We start from the raw sequence: 23,484 nt of genomic DNA, 5'->3' as shown, positions 1-23,484 counted from the left end.
ACAAATTATAAAGTAAAATATCTAGCTTCTGCCAGACCTCTGCCAGGCGTTGGACATAGTGTAAGCATTTTGAACCGTGAGTGGCGTTACACTTTCTTCCTAAGTTGAATACGGAAGGCGGCCTGGCAGAAATACTATAAGTTTGACACGAGTGACGAAAAGGAAAACGTGTGGAAAGCCCTTATATGGAGACGGTTTGGGTGTGTTTTATGTAAATTACTAACCTTGTGGATGCAGCTGTTTACACTTCCTTTCGTTGAATATCCCATTTTCACTTGTAAATATGTCAGATTATGGAAGTAAATGGACAAGCATACGTAGAGTTGAACTGATTTCAGCTCTTTTACCAAAAATCTATTGATTTCAAATTCTTCCAAAATAGGCCCATTTGACTGTTAAATCCAGCCTGTTTGAATCCCAGCTCTAGCTGCTGTAGGTATCAGATCTGACCGGGCTCCTTTAGCCTGTAATTGCTCAACTTACATTTCAAACACTGGGCTCAACGAGGCATCCAGTTGAATCAGTTATGGAGCCGCTTCCTGATGAGACAGAGACAGTGAAGCTCAATTCCACAGTCAGCTCACTAATGACCTTCAACAAGGTTAGCACCGGCACTGTCCTCTGCGTTCACCCTCCGCGAGCGCTACGTCTAATGATGCATGCATGACTGACAAACCCCATGTGGTTCTGCAGGTTGTAATTCACATCATGTGTTGATGAAGAGGTGCACCTACTCCACTAATGATGTCTTGTTAATGTTGATGGAACCGAGACTTTTTCCATTTTGCAGTTGTCACAAGTCGGCCGTCTGGATGAATCGCAGAGAAATATCTCCCGGCTCCCTATCGAGCAAGGCCAAAACAGCGCGCTCGTGGTGTCCAGCGCGAAATGGCAGTTGTTCTTCAGGGATCAATGCGTTGACCAGGAGGGCCTCCCTCCCCTGGAGACTGTCATTTCTTCTAGGAATTCACAGAAGTGGAAGATGAAAGCCTCGTGTCATCGGCTCACCCAAAAACACCCGTCCGTAAGAGTCTCAGCCAATGCCACATCAAGGCCAAGGCCGGAGAGAGAGAGAGACAGGGCCGCCATCGTAACCGGCTCTGCTTCATAACTTCAGCCATTTATACCGATCAGATGTGACAGGCCTACAGGTTGAGTTTTTTCTTGTTAATTGGTGGCACTTTATGTCTCTGTCCTTGTCATGACATTTATAATGTATTTTTTTTTTTTTTATTAAACTATTAGATTTAAGCAATAAAAGCTGTTGTTAGTTACTTTATTTGTGTCTTTAATATTTTTAATGTTGTTTTTATAAGCAGATTCGTGAAGTCTATCTTTCTGCTTGAAGATGTTGTGCATGACGTGTAAACTATGAGTTTTGAGATGTTGTGCATCTGGAACACCATAGTGACCAATCAGAATCCAAGGCAAAAATGACATCCTTTATGCTGGATAATTAATTAATTTTTAAGTTAATATGCATCTTTTTACAGAAGTAGAAGCAGGTAGATGTTAAAAATCATTGTTTTATCTTGTAAATTAAATAGTTTTAAATATTTTCATTGGTGTTAATTTTGTAATTTGATTTTTTCCCTCTCATACGTCTTAGTTTTTTTAAAAAAATTGAATGCATGGCTGTTTTTAGAGCGAGAAAAGACCAAAATAAGATCGCAGGGAGAAATTGATCACAGACAAGAAATACTTTAATTAAATATTATGTAAAATGAACAACTTTGTACAACAAAATGTAGAAATGTGGCCATAAAACAACTCAAATAAATCCATACATGAGCCAGAAAAAAAGGCATTTGTTCTTACAGAGCTCGTGTTTAGTGAAATCTTCTGAGTATGGGTACGTAATTAAACTTAAAGACAAAACCAGATTGCAGAAATGATGAAATCCACAAATGCACTTCACGTAACCTTGGGTTTTTCTTACTTTCAGGGTGACCTCACCGGCTCCTCCACTTGGCCGAGCTTTGTTGAGCCATCACAAAGCAAATACATTGTACATTCATCATTTCTTTCCTTCTACAGCTGCCTTTGCTTCCTGCAGCTAAAGGAAACTTGTGTGCCGATTGCCAAGAGGAAACATCCGCTTTTGGTTTGAAACAGAAAGAGTAGCACACTGCTGAACATTACAACATTTACAAAGCCTGAAGTGCAAAGAAAAAGAGAGAAATCGCTGCGTCTCGTTTGCGGATTTGGCACGACTCGGAAAATCAATATTATCGAGAGAGAAAAGTGTAAGAAGGTGATATGATTTCGGCTATGCTACGGTGTCATGAGTTACTTACAAAATGACATTTACAATATAGAACATCTTCATCTTTGTTATCCATATATGATACAAAAACTAACTTTTCATTTGTTTTCATTCCCTTTGAACGCTGTTTTACTTGAGGGAATAGGGTAAAATTAATGTTAAAAAAGACAAACTGACAAAATAGTCCAAAAAGATGAGGGGTCACAATAATTATTTTTTATTTTAGTAAAAAATGTTTGTGCTTTTTACACCATTGATCTGAATGGAATAATGAGATTCACTGTGGTGTACGTTTGTCATTAAAACAGCAGAAAGGTTCCTCTCAGGAGATTCACTGGAAAGCCTTTGACAGAGCTTTTTTCTGACATATTTTAATAAACATTAGTAACTGATGTAGATTTCCATTGCAGATAATTTTTTTCTTTCCTTTTTTTTTTCCTTCTTGATCCCTGTAAACATGGTTGAGTTATGTGGCAAAGTCATGGTGGCAGGTAAAAATGACTTTTTACATTCTACAAAAACAAAATTTACAACCACAATTGGATTTTTCCCCCCCCTGGGGCGGCTTGACATGCACTTTATCTACTAATATTATTACAGCCAGGTGACACAAACAATTTATTTGACTATACAACAAACAGTTTTCTTTCAAAAAAGTACTTTTTTAGATAACTTAAAAATTAATATAAAAATAAACAATGGATTTGACTGCTCCTCGAAATAGGAAATAAACAAACAAACAAACAAACAAACAAAAATGGACGGAAGGTCTGATGGCGTTTAAAAAAAAAAAAATCTGAATTACAAATGAAACGTGTAGACGATACAATCTATCGGTACAAAACATCGAATGTAGGCGATGATTCTTGGCTAAACCTTCATCGTAATTTCGGCCGTGGAAAAAAATACACGTGAGATTAAAGAAAACGATGGAAAGCAATATACAAAATTTCAAAGATAAATACAATATTTATAATTGATATGTTACAAAAAATTCCCTTAGTGACCGCAAGTGTTTGTGTGAAAGTGTTGCAATGTATAAGACAATTTTACTCCTAACTGTAGGAATAAAACTCTGTACTAAATATTTAAGTGAATCTGGAAAATTCAAGACAAGTGTATAAATATTTAGCTACAACTTTGGCAAAATCACAAAAGTCTACAATTGTATAACCACATACAAAACACATTAGGGAGTAAGGAGCTAGAGGTATAAGGACAACTTTCTGGTACAAGAAACAGACTTCACAGTAGCCTAAGAATGCAATAGTATACAGTGCTAGCAAAAAGTTGAAAAACATTGCAGATCACACTCGCTTTACAGGAAGCTTTAGCAGTGGAAATATTTTCTTTTTTTTCTTTTTTTGTCTTTTTTAACCAACAGACAGTAGCGCTCCGTCTCTGTTAGTGTGCTTGTTGAAGGCAAGAGAAGAATTTTTGCAATATCAAAGTTACAACTTCTACCTACAATAAGTTACAAAGTTCAATTCCGCCCAACGAACTGAACGATAAGATCTCCTCTCGCACCGTTCCTTCTTCCTTGCCTTTCTTTTTGATTTATAAATCATATATCTTATATTATTTCCAGTTTATTGGCTCTGTATATATTGGCCCCCTTTTTATTACCAAAAACAAAAAAAAAAAAAAAAAAAAAAAAAAGCAAAACAATAAACAAAAAAAATAATAATAATATAATAAAAAAGGAAAATGAATTCACATTATGAAGATGTGCAGCGGCAGCACATCAGTGAAAGAGAAACATTCTTACACATTTTTTTTATCAGTGTTTTCATCAAATGGCATATCCACAATGTTTCTTCCCACACATAGCAAGAACTAGACATAGCCAAGATTAAACCAGAAATGTTTATACAAAATAGGTACGTTTTGTTCTTTTTTTCCCCCCCTTCAAGATCGTGAAAATATGACAAGAGATTCAGTCAATAAAATGAAATTGTTCATGACAAAGTCAATTTCGAATAAACTCTTTGAAACAAAGTGTCTTTTTCCTCTGAATAACAGAATTAGCTGCTGATTAACTTCATGACGAATGACGACTTCGAGGAGGATCCTCCGTACAACGTACTACGCTTCGTCCCCGGCGAGGAGACGGCTGCTTTACAAGGGACGGGAGTGCAATTTACATGGGTGGGACCACCAGTCCGGACATAGCTGAAAGAGAAAGAGAAACAATTTTAGCACGGGAGGTCCCGAGACGCCGCGCGGAAGACAAAAAAAACAACACGGCAGTAAGTATGTCACTCGCATTTCACAAAATACTCGACTCGAAAGGCGCTGGGGATGTTTGTAAAATGGAGGCCGTTGCTGTCGGGGGCCGACGGCGGGGGAGGGTTGAGAGTGATTGAGTGAAATGTGCTTCACCAACAAGACGTGCTGGAAAGACTTCACTTTTTGAAAGAGGAGCTTTCTGACATTTTGAGGAGAAAGCATCCTGGCTCCCACATGTGTGATATTTCTCTTAGCGTTTTGTTAATGGCAAACAGTGGGCCAGACTCCCAGGAGAGGGTCCCTGCTGACAGCCGAGAAACAACACGGTCACTTCTGCTAACGTCACGTAGACCCGCGGTCTCCCCTCCTCAGTCAGCAACCAGACACCCCTCGGCTTTGCCCAAATTGAAATCTTCGCTCGCTCCCTCCTGCCATTACCAGAGCCGAGTGGATGCTGGAAAACCATTTGCATTCCTCTGTCAGCCCATATTTCCCCCCCTATCTCTCCTTATCGTGACATCTAAGGAAGGCCGGACCGGGTCGTCGAACGCCTACCTCTCGGCCCACCCGAACGCGAAGATTGATGTACTCGCTCGCTCCGCTCATTTCCGCAATTAGGTGTCTAGTGAAGTGCCAGGGGAGGGAAAACGGGAAGAAAGCTCTTTTGCCGCTTTCAACTTATTTGTAGAGTCATGCTTGGAGTGCTTTTAAGTTTGCCAAGGCATCTGATGTTGTGGCATTCCTCATTAATTTCTGCAAACCACATATTAATAAGCAGACGCATGTAGCGGCATGAACTTTAATTTCTCAGTTCATTAGGTCTAACATTATTAATCTCGCTTGCACACGCTATGGCTAAAACATGTTTTCAAAGCAAACAACTGGGCCTTGACGGAGAGCAAATACGAGCGCACTAAACAGCCAGAGTGAGTCTTTAATTTGCCGAACGACGCCGCCCTGCCGAGAATAACGCACGCTCTTTCCCTCTTCCCTCCTCACATTCCACCTAATCGGTTCTTCTGCTGTTAAGTTCCTCTTTGGCAATGTTATTCGACGTCGGGTGAGCGAGCACGGCGTGACGTTAACATTTCTGCCCTTTTGGGTCCGTCGGTTGCGCTACTATCGTAGGAAGCATGAATTTTTAACTTCTGAGGACGAGGGGGCAGCATGTACAGTTAAGGTAAAGAGAATATGGAGAGGATATTACATATGTTCAGCTCAGTTCGAATGCAAAAGAGGCCTGTGAATAATGGAGCAGCAGCATCCGTTTTATTTGCGAAAGATGTTTCCGAATTATAGCGATCCCAGCCACTCGAGTACGAAATCTCCCGAGACACTTAACTTTGCTTAATCATTAATGAAAGATAAATAAATCAATAAACACACCCACACATGCACATGCATTCTACATGCCCGCATGCATAATGCGTTCTTGCACTTATTCGACCACTCATCCGTCCATCCATCCGCCCATCCACGCGCAAATGCATAATTGATGCGGGCGGGAGGCCGTGTTCGTTAAGCGGCGAGGATGGCGGATGGGTGGCGTCTCTGGGTACCAGAGTGCAATAATGCGACCCAACAGGTGAGGCAAACTGCGGGGCGTTCTAAAAGCAGGGAGTCGGCTCTCACCTTGAAGTCCATTGCCATTTGCACTGGTGCAAGAAGGAGGTGGAGATGCTTGGGGCCTGACAACTGGAGCAAAGGCGCTTTTTTGTTTCACTGCAGAGATGACATTGGCAGGTGAGAATGAGAAAATGCCGTGTGTACTGCTACAGTTTGAAGAGAGGCTGACCGAAGAGGCTGCCATGGTAGGGCTCGACGGAACTACTGCAACAAAGCAGACATAGTCACCACTCAGAGAGAGTTCACTTCTTACAGACGAAGAGTCAGAGAGCCGGGCCTCGCCTCTTTTTCAAATCATATTCATGGAATGAAAACAAATCAGGGAGAAATGGTTATGAGGATATGGGGGAGGGGGGGAATTTGGGTTGCGGGTCTTTTTTTTTTGGTGTGGGGGGGGGGGGGGACTAAAACAAACGAGCAAATCATCAGGTAAATGGAGTTGGAATGGGATATGAGATGTCCTGCCTTGGCCACTTTCTGGATAATAGGCGTTCTTAACGACTCTGACTGGGTCATTTTTCCGAAAACATTTTTTTTTTTTTTTTTTTTTTTTTTTTTTAGAATTAGATTTAGAGTGCTGTTTTGGTGGCCTGCTTTATAATTTGCAAATTGTTTTGTTTTTCAATCTGCTGCTTTGATTGGTCGGATTTGCTAAATGTCTCGGTTGTTCAGCCTCCAGAGTCACCCCTCCTTTTATCCAGTAGCACACATTCCCAAAAGATAACAAAACAAACCAACAAACAACCAACAGAACCACAACAGAGGAGTGTCAAAAGAAAAGGGAAGCACAGGTGGGGACATAGAGAGCGGGGGGCTTGTTATTACCTTGATACTTACTGCCGTAGGGAGAATTTGCAGAGGAGCCGTTCAAGAAGCCCGGTGAACTGGGCACACCCAGGTTGGGCATTCCCGTGTTGCCGTAGCCGTTCATGCTGTTGCTGACGGTGTTGTAGTTGGACTGCTGCGGGGTGCTGCTGGGCACGTAACCGCGAGGCGACACGCTGCTCGTGTTGCGACTGTAGCCCACTGCGGGCGGAAAGACATTGGTTAAAAACTGCCACAATGTGTGTAATGTAAATTTCATTTTTCAAGGAAGATACCATCACCAAAAAAGTTTTTTTTAGACAGTTTAAGTACATATATACACACACACATATATATATATATATATATATAATATATATATATATATATATATATATATATATATATATATATCAAATTTGGCTATACAATGGCTTATAAATGGTTTTACATGTTATTCAAACTGATAATTTATGTAAAAATGAAACAATTTATTCGAATTGATAAATATGTATTTTATAATAAATACTTAATATATTATAATATAAATAATATATTACAAATAATATATTGTGTGTGTATATAATTTATAAAATACATAGTTATATATGTATAGATAGATAGATAGATAGATAGATAGATAGATAGATAGATAGATAGATAGATAGATAGATAGATAGATAGATAGATAGATAGATAGATAGATAGATAGATAGATAGATAGATAACTTTTATTTATAACTTTATATAACTTTTATGTTAGATGCGATTAAGCACGATTAATCGATTTTTTGGCAGCACTAACATATATATACTTGATATATAATATTAATATAAATGTGCAAAAACATCTATTTTATATACTTTTTACGTTACATATTACACATTTATAAATTGCATATACAAATATAAATTATATATATATCCTATTCATATCTGTGTATATGTGTTTTACTTATTTCATGAGTACGGCCTAATGTGTTAACGTTTCCGTTCCACTCAGCTGTGTGTTAAATTCACCTCCATGTACGCAAGGAGGATATTCAGCATTCTAGCACGTATTCCAGTGTGATTTTTCCCTGTCCTGACCTGAGTGGAGGCAACAATGGAACAGGTGTAAACCTATTATCAGTACACTGGCTAAATGCAGTGTGTGAGATAGCGCTGCGTGTTCTGGCAGGCTGGCAGCGGAGAGATGGGGACAGGGTCAGGCACCTCCTGGGATCTATGCTATACACAGCCAGGAAAGATAAAGCTGCAACCGGCCTGTGCCATGATTCATGCTGCTAGCAGCTCGCTAATGTTCGCTAATCGTCGCAAGCATTTTTCAGGATACATATATAACTCATTTTGATACTAACAGATGAATAACTAAAGTGGTTAGCAGGTTTTCTAGCCTGGCTATTGCTGGTTAGGCTGTTTGTTTTAATAGTTTTTGAGGGTTTTTTTGGCACTTGTCAGTCAGCTAACTGACCAGCTAAACACCTGTTAGGCTAACTTAACCACTGTAGGCTGGGTTCATTGCAATCCACATACTAATCTTCATTTGTTGCCACATACCTTGTGAGGTCTCTGAGACGTTGACGGCAAGCTGACTGCCGAAAGAGTTGACCCCCATCATTCCGCCGTGAGAGGCCGTGTTGGCGAGGGACGGGATCTGGTTGTGGTTACGCGGGACGCTATACAGAGCCTCGGCGATATCTGCGGCCCTCTTCAGAATGATCTCCTACAACACAGAAACAGAGAAGATAGTTGTCAGTATGTTCTCAAAAGAATTTAGAGCAAGAGAATCTGATATCATTGGGCCTCATTCATGAAAGTCAATTTATGTGTAAATGTATGTAAAAATGGTACTCCGATTAATCAAAATACTTAAATACAGAGTGAATTGCACACACACACATTCTGTTTCTATGTTTAATGGGACATTCCATAGACATAATGATTTTTATACTGTACAAACTGTATATTCTATCCCCTAACCCTAAACCATTTTCAAAAAACATCACTTAGTATGATTTATAAGCTGATTATAAATCATGGATTTCGGATATTCCATCTTTGTGGGGACATTTCATCCCCATAACATAGGGTGTATATATATATATATATACACACACACACACATATGCATTTTCTATTTGTAGGTAAACATAAATGACACCACGTTTGCATCTGTTTCGCAGTAGTTGGATTGCAATATCTTCACCTCTGTGCTACGCGACTGGGGGAAAATAATGTAATGGATCATTTCTTCTGAATATGTATTAGACCTCTCATGCATAGCTGGACCGCTCTGTAGAATATATTCCAGAGGTGCACCTTTTAGGGCCAAGTTCAAGGTTATCCTCCCATTTAAATAAGCCTGTATATGGCTGTGTGCATGTGTTTTGAGTGATTAACTCGTCACTTTGCACCAAGAGCCACAGCCATGAATTAAATTGCGAAAAAGCAGAAGTAGTAGAAGAAAACAAGCTTTCACCCGGCTACAGTACAAAGGCCCCCAGCAAGCTTTGAAACATACAGGAATGTAGCAAAAGGAGACGAATGCTGATTTAATTACAGCCACCGTGCAAAGGAAGAGAAAAGGTGCTTCATTAGCATGAGTTTGTACCTGGTTGTTGTGTGGCATCCCGTACAGCGCTTCCACAAGGTCAGCGGCTCTCTTTAGCAACACCTCCTGCAATATATACCCAGAATGCAACATAATCAGTCATAAAGACATATAAACACCATCAGCCAGTACACTGCACATGAACAATAACCGTGCATATTGTACACTTTCAAAGCCCTTTATCTGTGGTTGGGAAAAATACACAAGCTGACGAGTGGAAATAAAGCGTTTTTTAATTATATATTATCAAACGCATTCTTTTATTTCTTAGTCACATTTCATTTGACTTAGTTAGACTAGTGAAGTGGTGTGTAACTTAAGCTAAATGAGTCAACATAAGGACTTGTGTTCAACAAAGTGGCCTTGTGGGTATTAAACAAACAAACACTAGCTCGCCGCACCGAGTCAAACACAGACGCAGCGTTCGGCTGCTAATTCCACGCACTTTAGCTCAGAAGAACAATGAGTCATTTTCCATATCTTAATTAAACTGGCAGAGTCCTCAAAGACAACATCTCACCCCTAATTCATGCCCCAAATTTGCAGAAGAGTTCAATGCCCATTCCTCTTTCTTCAGGACAATAAAGTGAATTAGCTCGGGTTAATCTAGTTCTTTCATAATGACATTAGGAAATTTTTCAATTAACCCTCTTTCTCTGGCTGTTGTAAAGGACTTCATAAACGACTTCCTCTCCAAAGCGGGCTGAGAGGCTGTGCCCTGGGACACGGACGCCGGGAACTCTCGCTTATCCCCGTCTGCAAGCTTTCCCCCCACTTATAGCACAACAAGGATTAACCTTCCGCTTATTTTCCCTTCAAAAATCACACCTAAGCTGCCAACAAGCATGTCTCCGATGCGTTTTGCATTGGCATCCCGGCTTGTTTTCTTCCAACGGGTACACAAGAGCTGCTTTTTGGGGAAGTTGTATTATACTGTTGTTTCATTTTAGCACGTCTCGAATTTGCTGACTTATCGATTTACGGTTTGAGTGTAACCACATTCACGGCATTGTCCTTGCGAGTGCGTAGCGCGGAGCGACTTCATCATGGCTCGATGACTATTTCATTCCCATGCACAAGCGCCATGTTGGATCTGTATTTATCAAGATTAATCACAGGCCCATGTGTTTTATAGAGACGCACTCCAAACCTGAGCCTAAGCGGATGACTGCTTCTTCAAATGGGCATTTACCTCTGAAATTGGGGGCTCTGTTTCATGATGCAAGTGTCTAGTTTGCATACAAATAAAGAATTACACTTGTCATTCAGCAGGTAGTGTCAATGAAAGGCCCAGCTGTCCTAGTCCGGCTCTCGGCTCTCTCTAAGCAAGATTAAGTGTTTTTCTGAGCCGCTAATAATTACTCATCATCTCAGTCATCATATCACAAGACGTCTTACATGCCTCCCAATTTCACCCAACGATTATCACAATTAACGTCGCCAAAACCTCACCCCGGCGGACACCTACTTGAACTTCTTGTCCATATGGCGGCCGAGAGGAGGAAGAGACACAAGGATAGTTTAAGAAAATGACACGTCTACTCAGCTCTAATCTGTCATTTGCCACGAGGTGCGTTTGCTAATGAACCGGATTTAGCGGCACGCGTTGAAGTGGGAGTCTATATGCATCGAACGCGTTGGCCAATCGGAGGAGGAGGATGTGAATGAGTTTGTTTTGTTCCAGCATGCCCCTCTCATCCTTGCGGCCTCACGCTGAGAATATGATTAGCGGTGAGCGGTGTTCGAAAAGCATTTCCATGTAAATTTCAGAGCGGCAGCGTTAAGTGTAATTGACTCCCCTTCTTTCTCTGCATCGACACGAGACTCCAGGTTGGACTGAGAACTATTTAAGCCCGAAACGATCCCAGGGCTTGTTTCGTGACAAATGTGAGGGCTTATTATTACAAGAGCTCATTGTTCCGCCGGTGGACGAGAATCGTTTAAAAGGAAAACTTGTTATTATCATTCTTGAATATCGTGAGTGGTATATATCACCAATGTTAAAGAAGCCAAGTGAGGTGAGGGGCTGGAGGTGCTAATGTCATTATAAAAGTGTAAAGCAATTATTCTGTTAGTTCTTGCCTGAGGTGATGAATACATTGAGAAGTGCGGGGCCAATACGTGTAGCTACCTCGCAAAAGCCGAGAGAGAGAAGATGAATTTTAATGCATGGGTAATTGCTCAACATGAATGCATTTCTAATAATTTTCTTGTATATTAGATTGAACGGGAAGCGGAATAGATTGGTGTTTGCTAGCTGAAACAGGACACGAAGGCTAATGGAACTGATGAATGTGAGAATACGGCCGACAGGTTACCACTATATGATTCGCATTAAAGATTATTTGATGAACATATAGGGCTTGATCAGATTTTCATTCCAGTGTTTGTCTCAGCTTTATATCGAGACAAATGGATGACACTGATTTCAAACAAGGACTTAAAAGAAAGAGGATTGGAAGGTCCCTTTAGCAATCTCCTGCCTCATCACATGAGTGACTTCATATATTGCTTTTTACTCTCTCTCTTTCTCTCTCTCTCTCTCTCTCTCTCTCTCACCATCTTCATATATAAATGTGTTCAATGGACACCCCTCCCCTTGGATCGAGCAGCAAATTTTGAATTGATCTAAAATTGAGGAGGTAAACTGCAATTCCGAGCAGCTCGTAGCGTGAACATGTTTCAAAAGTACTGGTACTTTTGAAAAAGTAAAATAATTGAGAACTACTATAGATTATAATATTATATGGTTTGTGTTAATATTTAGCAGTTGCATTATTGAAGTGATGTCCAAAGCATGCCATATTGGCTTTCTGTCCAGCTATGATCCCCCATCAGAGCTTGTGCATTGTAGATCCCTGACTGAAAAGAAGGAAGGAAAAGGAAAAAAAAAAACAATCCAGGAATCGATATCAGGGGCGTATTATCAACTCTACAGCTGAGTCAAGCGGGTGAGCACGAGTGTGGCGGCTTTACCTTATTGCTAACACACTGTGTACATCCCTCCCCCCGAAACCTCTTATTATGGTGGTCTATCTCCCCCCGTAACATCTAATGCAGCCGCTCCTCCCAGACGCTCTGCCTCTTATTGAGAATATGTGTAAGGGTCAATTGCTGCTTTGCGTGGAGCTGGCTGTGACCCTCAAACGCGACAGAGGTGCAGACGGCTGCGGTAACTATGATGAATCACTTGGCACTTTCATTTACATGCTGCTGAACTCACATTTGGGTCCATTAGAAGCCAAAATCAAATATTTATGTTGTTTATTGGAACTGCTCTGGTGTGATGGCCCTGTGCTGAGGGTTTACCTGAATTTGAAGTCGAATGCATTTGAGGAAGAAAAAAAAAAAGAAGCCATTTCCATCATAATAATTATCAGAAATATATATTTATTTATTTTTTCAGCTTCAGAAATGCTCAAGCAGGGTGTTTTTTTTTTTTTTTTTGATAATGGATAGTTTAAACATTTACTGGAATGAGATTTCCTGTCCAGATATTGGCCTCCACAGAGACAGAGAGCCAAGTGTAATTGAAACACATCATGTGGCGCGGGGCAGAGTCTTACGGATTCTTAGTTTGGTGCATGTCCGCGGGACGCTAGCGCAGAGACCGTGCCATTTCAGAGCTGTTCAGCCAAAGTTAATGATAGCGGCTGGTCCCATGCTGGGCTTTAATAGATATTTGTATGATATCCGTTATTAGGCCTCTGTGGTGGTCAGCTTGCGCCGAGCACCCACGAACAGAGTACAAAATAATCTCTTAACATATTATTAAGAAAAGCCCTCGGCGGCGCACGCTCTCAGATGGGAAATTAGCACGTTTTCTATTAGCCGGGCACAAGTCATAGATCCTATCAAAGCTAAATGAGCAAAAAAAAAAAAAGGGACAAATCAAAGAATAGGAAATAGAAAAGGTCCAACTGACACGCTTCGTCTTTCATGTCACACATCAAAACAACAGAACTCTGATACGCGTCGACCACATGGGAACCGCAGGCAAACTGCATGGTTTGTGGAATTTAAGTGGGGAAAAAATAAATAAATGAAGCTAAAAAGCCCGGAGAGAGGGCTTGCCCATATTAACGCGTGCAAAACTCATTTATTAACCTGCTAAGACAAGGACTTTTAACGGAAAGCTCTGTAAACAAAAGATTAAACTGGATCTAGCTTTGGAAAATGAAAGGAAAACAAGACCAAAATAATCACACATCTGAAAAAGGCCTCTGCTTAGATTACAATCGCCACTGCCTACTGGGGTGGAAAAATACTTAATTGAACCATTTCGACGTGCTGAAAGTTTGCACGATTCTGGCGGAATCCAAACATGCCGGATTGCATAGTGATGACTTGCCAAAAGCGATTGCATGCGCTTGCTCATCTAGCCAGTGAATTGTTTCCCATTTTGACATTTCTATGATAAATAGCTCTTTCACACACATATACACACACAGAATCACTGACCTTGGGCAACCTCTCCGGATCACCTGGATGTCTGGGAATGACCTTCTGCAGTCTCTGGAAGCCGTAGTCAATAGTTGGTTCGTTCAAAGCTAAACCGCAAAACAAGAAACGCCATTTGTTAGCATCCTGCGCCAGAAAAACAAATGATCAGATTTGCGTTTTCATATGCACCATCATAAATGTTATTACATTCGCTCTTGAGAACATATGCACCCATCATGCATTTTATTCCAGATAGGTCTGAACATTTGAATAAAAGGTAATAACGTGGTGTGCAATATTCTGTCATGCGACGTAGAGCCGCATCTATCACCTCTACTATTTGCAAGAACGAGGCCTATAATTGATCAGATAAATTTAAAGGAGTTAGCGGATACATTATGAATGAAACAGGCACACTAATACAAACACACACACTCGATTGCGACTGTCAACCCTGTGAAGTCTGTATCAGTCCTACTTCCTGAAGCACCCACTGGATTTATGGGCAATGGGCGATGATGACATATGTCTGGCTATTGCACCCCTTCAGATTTATCCCTCTTTCTCACAATCTCTCCGCCATAGTGCGCTAAAGCAAAGCAGGCAGGAGGAACACTTCATCTTATGGAGCTTTAATAATCTGTGAATGGTTGACTACAAACTGATGTAGGGCGCTATCATTTCACAGCTGTGCCGGGGCTGGCCTCATGAAATTGCTGGCCACAAATAGTAATTAATCTTTTCTTTCACACACACACACACTGCACACACACACATGTTCCCTCCCTCTCAAATTGGAATTTTGAGTATGAAGTGCTCCGGTTATAAATCAGACAGACCTGCTCTGTATACAAGTGCATGAATCATAATCTCAACTTCCTGCTACCGCATGCATTGTGTTTAACAAGCTTTAGAAGAGTGCATGGAGGTCTATTATGGTCACACTAGACTATAAGCATGTGGAATTATTTTCAACATATATGGGCAGCGGGAAATGATGTCACTCTCAAGGGTGTAAATATAATATTTTTACATGTTCTGAAGACAATGTATTTGGTATTTACCCATGCAAAAGTCATCACTACATCCTATGCAGTTGGCATGAAAGGAAAATCCTACTTTCTAAATGCTCATGACCAATTTGTACGTATTTTACGAGGTGGCTAATTTGTACAAATTCATATGATTTGTCTAAACCCCAGTGACGGGTAGGTTCAGGGGCAGGGTTAGGGGTAGGTGATTCATATGAATTCATAAGAATTTGGAAACTCTTTACGATTTAGCAAAAATCATACTAATTCGTACGAGTGAGCCACCTCGTAAAATATGTACGAATTGCCGTGAGATTGGGTTGCTAAATGCATGTTATAGATCCTATGGTGTTTTGACCTCTTAACGATTTTTTTCCCCGACAATCTGTTACACTTGGATGTACATCACAACATGGAAGAAAAGATCTGTCGCTACTTCTCTTTTATTGCAACTTTAAGTGCATTGCTATGCAGATGCTTGGGTGTTTAGGAAAGATGCTCTGAAAATGTAGCATAAACGCATGAACACGCTATGACACGTTTTCAAGAGCTGGCCAAGCCAAAAGGTGGTGATATAACCCTAACCATAAAGCCATGTTGGTCAATCAGAAGTGTGAAAAAAAGGTTATTACCAACCTGATCTCACAGCAATTTGTAGGCACACTAATTCGTATTTGTACGTTTTTTGCTAAATCGTGCGTATTTTACGAGTTGCCAAATTCGTATGAATTCCTACCAATGACCTACCTCTAACCATGCCCCTAACCCTACCCGTCACTGGGATTTTACACAAATCGTATGAATTTGTACAAGTGAGGTCATATGAATTTGTAGAAATTAGCCACCTCGTAAAATATGTACAAATTAGCTGTAAGATAGTGTTGTTATTACCGGTTCCAGTTCCGACATCACAAGCCAAAATCTCCGGTGTCACCATCTACACTATAACACTGTAACCAGAGTTTCTAAAAATCTTCAATCTGGCAAGAGTTTTCAAAAACGTTCGGTTTCAGTGAATGGATACTGTGTTTGCATGTGGACGAAAGGCCAAACCGCATAAAAAAAGCTGTGGTTTTGAAAATATCTGTGTTTGTGTGGACAGGGCCTATATATGATGTAAGGTTTTTAAAGTCAACAAACAGATTGCAAAAATAATAATGACTGAGTTCAAACAGGTTTTCTGAACACTATCTGCTATTGGCCAGACATATGGATAGCCCCACCCCCAGGCTCATACCTGTGGTTGAGCCTATAAAAATGAACAAAAAATGACACATTTCAACTTTAAGAAGGAAGAAATCATAGAGAGAGGGAGCAGAAAAAAGCCAGTAGAACATCAGCACAAAAATATTATCAGACATGAATGTAGATGTCGTTGATGCCGTATGAATCAATGCGCTTTTCTTTTAAGAGATCAAATCTGTCTGTTCCCCTTACTCAGCACGCTATTTGCTGCTGAACTGTGCTCTGATGGAAATGGGGAGAAACACGAGAAAGAACTAAAGCAGAGAATGAGAGATGACAGCCTGAGAGGAGAAGATGAGCATATTAGACAGGAACTTCCTGGAAATAATTGGGTGACTTTATGATGAAGTGCTACAATTACATCTAAGTGTAGTAGGGGGCGGCAATCCAATCAATCCAATCTGATCAATATCAAGACGCTGGTTGTGTTTTGGCGCACACGTATGCGTGTCATCGTGTGACAGCGGTGATGCTATTTGACATGCCATCTTGCATGGCTGAAGACAAAGTAGCGTGCAGGAATCTGAAGTAAGATGTCGGCTTGTTAATAAAGCATTGATCGGGCGTATTGATTTTACATGACATGGCTTTCACAAGGATGTAGCTCTCTCACGCACACCTTCACCTCCCCCTTTCCTTCTCCCCTCGTCTGTCGTTCCTAGACGGACATCCTCCAACTCCCAGAGACAGGAGGGCTGATGTAAATGTTTGTATTATAGCACTTCATTATGCCTGAATTTACCCATATGAGGGTATCCATCATTTTGGCTCGTTTCTTATGACTGGGGTCTGGGACTACACAAATGGATCATGGACTTTGACACTGGCCCTTCAGGATGTGTATTTGCCCTGGGACATATAATAAAAGTACTCTGTGACATTAAATATGGCCTAAAAGCAGGCAGATTTACAGCTGTTCTGATGGCACTTTCACACAGTGCAGCCCCGGGCAGCAACATGTTGTTCTGTGCTCTGACATTGAGGCTTTGCTGATGAAGGAATGTGTGCGTTTGATAAATGTATCGGAACAGTGGGCGCTAAACGCTCTTCAGTTATTGATCTGATGCTAATGCAGTAAAAGAGGTCAGTGAGACCTTCATTAGCGCAAGACAGTCCCTCACCTCAGAGATCCTCCATCTCAAACACACCAGGAATTATTAACTACAGCTGTGAAAATCACAGGGGAAAAATTGCCATGAAAATAGGAGGAAACAAGAATAAAACTGATAAAAAAAAGAAATGGTGCTCATAGTTTCAAGCAAAATACCACAAAATAACTACAATAAAACTGTTTGATATTATCAATAAATAAATAAAATGAAAAGGTAATTATACACTGTAAAAATGATTGTTGGTTTAACTTAAAAAAAAAAAAAGTAAGTTACCTGGTTGCCTTATAATTTTGAGTTCATTGAAATTAAAAATTTGAGTTAATACAATGAAGGAGATTGGTTTAATAAATAGAAACTCAAAATATTATGTTATCTGAACCACATTAATTATCGAAGTTGATTTGACAAAAGAAAAACAGTCATGATAACAAATCATGAAAATAATTTATACAGCGTAGTTTCTTACAAAATACAATAATGTACAGTAAAACTGATATTAGCAATAAAATGTAAAAAAAATAAAATTATGGTTTTTATGTTTTTATGCTACAATAAAACTTAGTTGTGAAAAATATAATATATAAATCTAATATTATATATATATATATATATATATATATATATATATATATATATATATAAAATATATGTGATGAATTAAAAGACAATCATACTATATATCAAAATGCCATAGCATCATTAAAATAAAAATGTTATCCATAAAATGAGTCATTAGAAAAAAAAAAAAAAAAAAATATATATATATATATATATATATATATATATATATATATATATATATATATATATATATATATATATATTTTTCACTTTTTTGTTTTTTACAGAAGTCTACCTGCACAAAGCACGCAGTTGGGTGTTTGTTAGTGTGTTGCTAGGATTTTCTGAATGGTTGTTAGGTGGTTACTTACTGATCCAACACTGTAAAAAATTATTTTCATGATTATCACAGCATTTTTTTCTTTTGTTAGAATCTATTTCAATAATTAATGTGGTTCAGATAACATAACATTTTGAGTTTCTGTTGATTAAACCAATCACCTTCATAGTATTAACTCTCTTTTTTATTTCAACGAACTCAAAATTTTAAGACAACCAGATAAGTTAAGTTAAACCAACAATTCTTGTTTACAGTGAAGTAATTCTGGTATCTAGATATGTCACTCGTTCAATGTAAATCTATTGGATTTGAAGTGTTTTAGCAAACACCACTTACAACTCTATTACTCATGACATTTTAGTGGAAACTGTGGTAAATTTAAGGAGAGTACTGTTGCAATTACGAACACATAAAATTGATAAAAATGACAAAGAAGTGAACGGAAGGAGAAACAGATGTGGTTTTGGTCTGTGTGGGGGGGAATCAGTGCTACTGGGCCAGCTGGGAAATATGGAGAACAGATTGCGCAATAACAGTTTAAATCCAGACAGACTCCTGCAAGCATCTTGCCTTCTCCTTCACTCTCACATCGTTGAACTATAAAACGTTCACAACGTACACACTCTCTATCTCTTTCTCTTTCAGCCCAGGCTTGTGGCTAAGCCCCTCCCACTGGCCTTTGAGCCGGCCCCCCAGCCCCAGGCTCGGCCAATCAATAGCACTTTCCTGTTTTAGAGCTGGGTAATTATGAGGTGGGGAGAGTAGGTGACCTTTCACCTGTTCCGCATTACTTTGCTGATATTAAGATAAATTGCCCGATTTTGGGTAAACATATGCTGCAATTCAGGCTGTCAGCGCCGGTTTGCTCAGGGATAATTTGTATTGATCTCTCCGTTTCTTCCCAATTCTGCTTACTGACCTCACGGATAATGAGAGAGAGAGAGTGTAAGTGCTGGATATGGCCATACTCACCACTGCTTTTCACTGCATGTGTGTGTGTGTGAGTATCTGGAAGCCTGGCGTATGTCAGTGGCAGAGTGTTTTGCTTACGTCTTCATTTGTCATCCATTTTCTGTTTGTTTGTTCTATCCATCCGGAATGGAGAGAGGGGGGCTGAACGCCGTTTAGCACTCAAGCATAACTGAGCACGTTAAATCAAATCAGGCTCACGTCTCGTACGGGACCGTTATGAATTATGGAGCCGCCCGTATAAAAGGGAAATGTGCTTGCTAATGAGCTAGCATGCTTTTCGGGCCGCCGAACGAGAGCGGAGTGAATGAACAGAAGGGTTTGCGTTTGATGGATGACAAATCTAAAGCTCCTTGGGCTGGTCATCATGTTTAGTTGTTTTTTTCACCCCTCATTTGTAAAAGAGAATGTTAAGCACAATCTGCCAAGGATTTAACATAAAACAGCCTCCGATTTTACATCCAGAGAGAGTCTGTGTGTGTCTACATGTCGCCTGCTGGTGTGCGTCTGTGTGTGCGTGTCTCCATATATTTCAAGATTGAGTGTTTTGACCTTGTTCTCGCAGACTGTATATATTGTCATTCTTCAAAGCTGACATGCTGGAGTGCGGCAGATACTAAACTGTGACACGTTTTTATTTAGCAATAAGAGAAGCGTCCCATAGTAACATCACAGGGAAGTGACACGTTCGCAATCAATCACTATAAAATGCAGCTGCGCGGATTCGCAAAGTTACGAGATGGAGAAAACTTACTTAACGCGCTAAATATACCATGCAAAGACTGTACTTGCACATTTTCAGTAGAAAAGTCTGGATTTGAATATGGTAAAATTGTGAATCGGTATAACTGAAAAAAAAAGAAGATATTTAATTAACATTTCTCACTGGTTTAATGTAAATTCAAGACTGGAGAAACAGTCTAAAATTGCAGAGAAGCAAGCAGCCTGTTTCATTTTGATGCTTTACTTTGGTGTAAAGCATTCTGGGTAATGAAGTGTTATTCCATGAAATGAAAGTTAACCTATTAAATATAATGAAACACATAAATTAAAACTGGAAAATCAATCTTTCAACACCCTTGAATTCTGCATCCAAATTCTATTCAAATTCTCTTTTATTTGGTTAAAAAGAAAACTGCTTGCATTCCAGACGTCCATTACATCCCACAATGATGATAAGTGTGTATCTTTGGCTCTGATAATGAATGGCTTTCTGGCTGTTGCTCTCTATTACTTTGTCTAATTATCCTTAACTGCTGCAAGCTTATCTCTGCCCCACCTCCACCATCAAGAACCACTTTTCCACTTTCTTTTTTTTTTTTTTTTTTTTTTTTTAACTTCTACAAACAAATCAGAAAGGGAAAAACACAAGCGATTTTAAAACGGAGAGAGATCTGGAATAGTGCTGCCCATCTCTGGTTTCTTAAGGGAACAGAGAATGCCTGACTGTTGTCAACACACTGCAAAAACAAAAATATAGAAAGGAAATGTCTTTTAACACGGATTGCCCATTGTTCCACAGCTGAGCTACAGAGACATGCAAGAAACCGAAAAGAAAGAAAAAAATGAAAGAGGAAAAGCATCAAAGGGCAAAGAGAGTTTCTGAGTTTAATGCGGCATAATAAAAACAGGAAAACATTCATTTGTTCCAGCACAGCTGCTGGATTTCACTCTAAATGAGATCAATTTTCATTGCAATTATGATCATCTTCCTGTAACTTCCTGTAGATGTAGTAATAATTCAGTTACTTTACCAAAAACAGACCACCTTCATAATTACAATTTCTTTGACCTGAAATATAATCTGAGAGAAGAACTTGGGAATTTTTGGCGGTGAACAACAGACACATGCTAGCAACTGCCATTGATAAGACTCACAGATGTGTTTCACAAAAGAAACTTTTCTCTTGTAATATGTTGTATAAACATAGTATGTTTATACGCATATAAAGTGTAAGAGTTTCTAATGCTAAAATATAATTATTGTTGCGATTTAATGTATTCAAAGATAGATTGCATAAAGGTTTCATCAAGGCAAGTCTTTGGGAACAACTGGAAACTTTTTGGAAGTCAATAACAACAGAGACTGTGGAAAAGTACATAAAAACAATGCCAGCAAGAATGCAAGCTGTTATCAAGGCCAAAGAATATATATGGTGTATAGTAACACTTTAGTTTAGGGTCCAATTCTCACTATTAACTAGTTATTAGCATGCATATTACTAGTATATTGGCTGTTTATTAGTACTTATAAAGCACATATTAATGCCTTTTTCTGTATGACCATATTCTACATCCCTAATCCTAACGAATACTAAAACTTAACAACTACCTTACTAACTATTAATAAACAGTAATTATGAGTTTATAGAGGCAAAAGCCATCATTAATAGTTAGTGAGAACTGGACCCTAATCTAAAGTGTTTCCACTGATTTTAAAGTTAAAATTTATGTGTTATGATATGTTTAACATTTTTGGTCACTACGACTTTTGACTAGCAGTGTATAAAATGCTGTATTAGTAAAGTGGACTAGGCGATAAACCCTGAAAACATTACTGTGGTTTGCTCTTTGCTAGGTGTCACACACTGCCTGAACCAAAATGTTCAAATGAAAGCGATTTTTGGGATTAAAGTGGAAAAGAACGAGGGATAGACAACTAAAAGGGGAGAAATTAGTTGATGGCTGACTAGTTTTGTACTATTACAGTGCTTTGAATTTCAAGCCTGATTTGAGCAAGAAAAAGAGCAATATAGGAAAGAAGAAGGGGGGGGGGTTCAGAGAACAGAGAGAGCTGGAGCTCTTCGACGTGGTGCTAACTTCTTCATTTTATTGCCAGCTGTCTCCGAGGAAGCTATTTCATCTCAGAGAAATTCAGATACTCCGGAAATTAAAATTTCAAAGATCTGCGGTGTGAAAAAAAAAGAGTGTGGGAGAAAAAAAAATCAATGGAGGCAGATCAATGCTCATAGAAATTTCATGAACTTTGAACCGATACAGGCATGATGATGAGAAAGAGAGAGAGGGGGCCGCTCGAGCCACCGATAAAGTGTCGACAGGACAAGAGAAGCCCACTCTCACGATCTAGGCCGTTCATATTTTATTTCCCTGACAGAAATTACATTTCAAGTCTATTTCTGTAACAAGGAAGGTTAAAAAAGACCTCCACCCCTTCCATTTCTCTTTTCCTCCTCCTTTTGTCAGCATTCTCCATCCATGTGACTCACCTCTGGCAGATATGACTCAAACGCACCGCTTTAACGGCTCGCCGATATCAAATCGAATTGGGTTTCCGCCTTTGCCGATCGCAGACGCAAATTAATATTGTAAAATGAAGATCGATACATGGATGACGTGGGGGGAAAAAATCGATGGCCGCTAAATTATTGCTGCATTTCGTCCTCATTCGAGATGAGTTGTGTTTTCCTCCGCCGGTCGATACTTTGTGGCTTCTCTCATTAATCTATAAATAAATTTGGCGATGAATGTGGCGCGCACGGGTTAGGCCCGGGTCAGAGGGCTGCGAACGGGAAGATGTTTGGGAATGAGAGAGCGCCCCATCCATCAGACGAGTGCTGGCCACTGGAGCATGACTAATTTCTCTGACTTAGTGAGGACAAACCTATTTAAAGCTGCCAGAGGTAAAAAATAAAAAAAAAAATGGACCGAGCCAAAATAGCAACCAGCAGGGCCAATTATACCCAAATCACTCCACTCTCTTTAAGGAGAGAGGGTTCATTCGACCCTTCCAGCACATGCAGAGGTTGACTGAATCTTTTTTGGACCTCTGCTTATTATAGAGTTGTAGCTTGTCACAATATTGCGTTAAAATATCACCACAATCCCCAATGGTGTGACATTGCTCACAATAATGGCGCGCTCCTCTCTGAAGTAATAATATTTCTCAAACAACTGTCTGAGAAGAAAAATTTTCATCTGCTGAGAAGGACTCAGTTCTTGGTTCTAGTTATTAGTGAGCACTTCCCCAGTACACTTGTATCATTAGACAAGAGCGCAATAGAGAGTCGCCAAGCGTTTTCCCCATTCATTTTCTCCACAGACATTTCTACGGTAACACATTACAATAATGTTTCATTGGTTAACTACTTTAGTTAACATGAACTAAGAATGAACAATACTTCTACAGCGTTAATCTTAGTTAATGTTAAACTCTAAAAAATGCTGGGTTAAAAACAACCCAAGTTGGGTTGAAAATGGACAAACCCAGTGATTGGGTTAAATGT

General features: G+C 39.6%; 1 protein-coding gene across 9 annotated transcripts in view; it reads right to left on the bottom strand.

Moving 5' to 3' along the window:
* Positions 1-1,813: 1,813 nt before the first annotated feature.
* The window catches only part of ebf3a (EBF transcription factor 3a), a 105,540-nt gene continuing 83,869 nt past the window's right edge, over positions 1,814-23,484 (bottom strand). For 3 of the 9 annotated variants that reach the window (XM_067368763.1, XM_067368764.1, XM_067368765.1), the window contains exons 11-16: positions 14,001-14,089; positions 9,540-9,605; positions 8,486-8,651; positions 6,959-7,147; positions 6,128-6,325; positions 1,814-4,438 (exon numbers count right to left, since the gene is read on the bottom strand). In XM_067368763.1, the coding sequence (XP_067224864.1) occupies positions 4,407-4,438; positions 6,128-6,325; positions 6,959-7,147; positions 8,486-8,651; positions 9,540-9,605; positions 14,001-14,089 (740 nt within the window). In that variant the 3' untranslated portion in view covers positions 1,814-4,406. Of the gene's footprint in view, positions 4,439-6,127; positions 6,326-6,946; positions 7,148-8,485; positions 8,652-9,539; positions 9,606-14,000; positions 14,090-23,484 lie in introns of all 9 variants that reach the window. The other 6 variants (XM_067368767.1, XM_067368768.1, XM_067368769.1 and 3 more) reach the window with 4 other exon arrangements.

The sequence above is a fragment of the Chanodichthys erythropterus genome, chromosome 19 (assembly GCF_024489055.1).
Source record: "Chanodichthys erythropterus isolate Z2021 chromosome 19, ASM2448905v1, whole genome shotgun sequence".
Classification (NCBI taxonomy): Eukaryota; Metazoa; Chordata; class Actinopteri; order Cypriniformes; family Xenocyprididae; genus Chanodichthys; species Chanodichthys erythropterus.
This window is presented reverse-complemented; position numbering and strand designations above follow the sequence as displayed.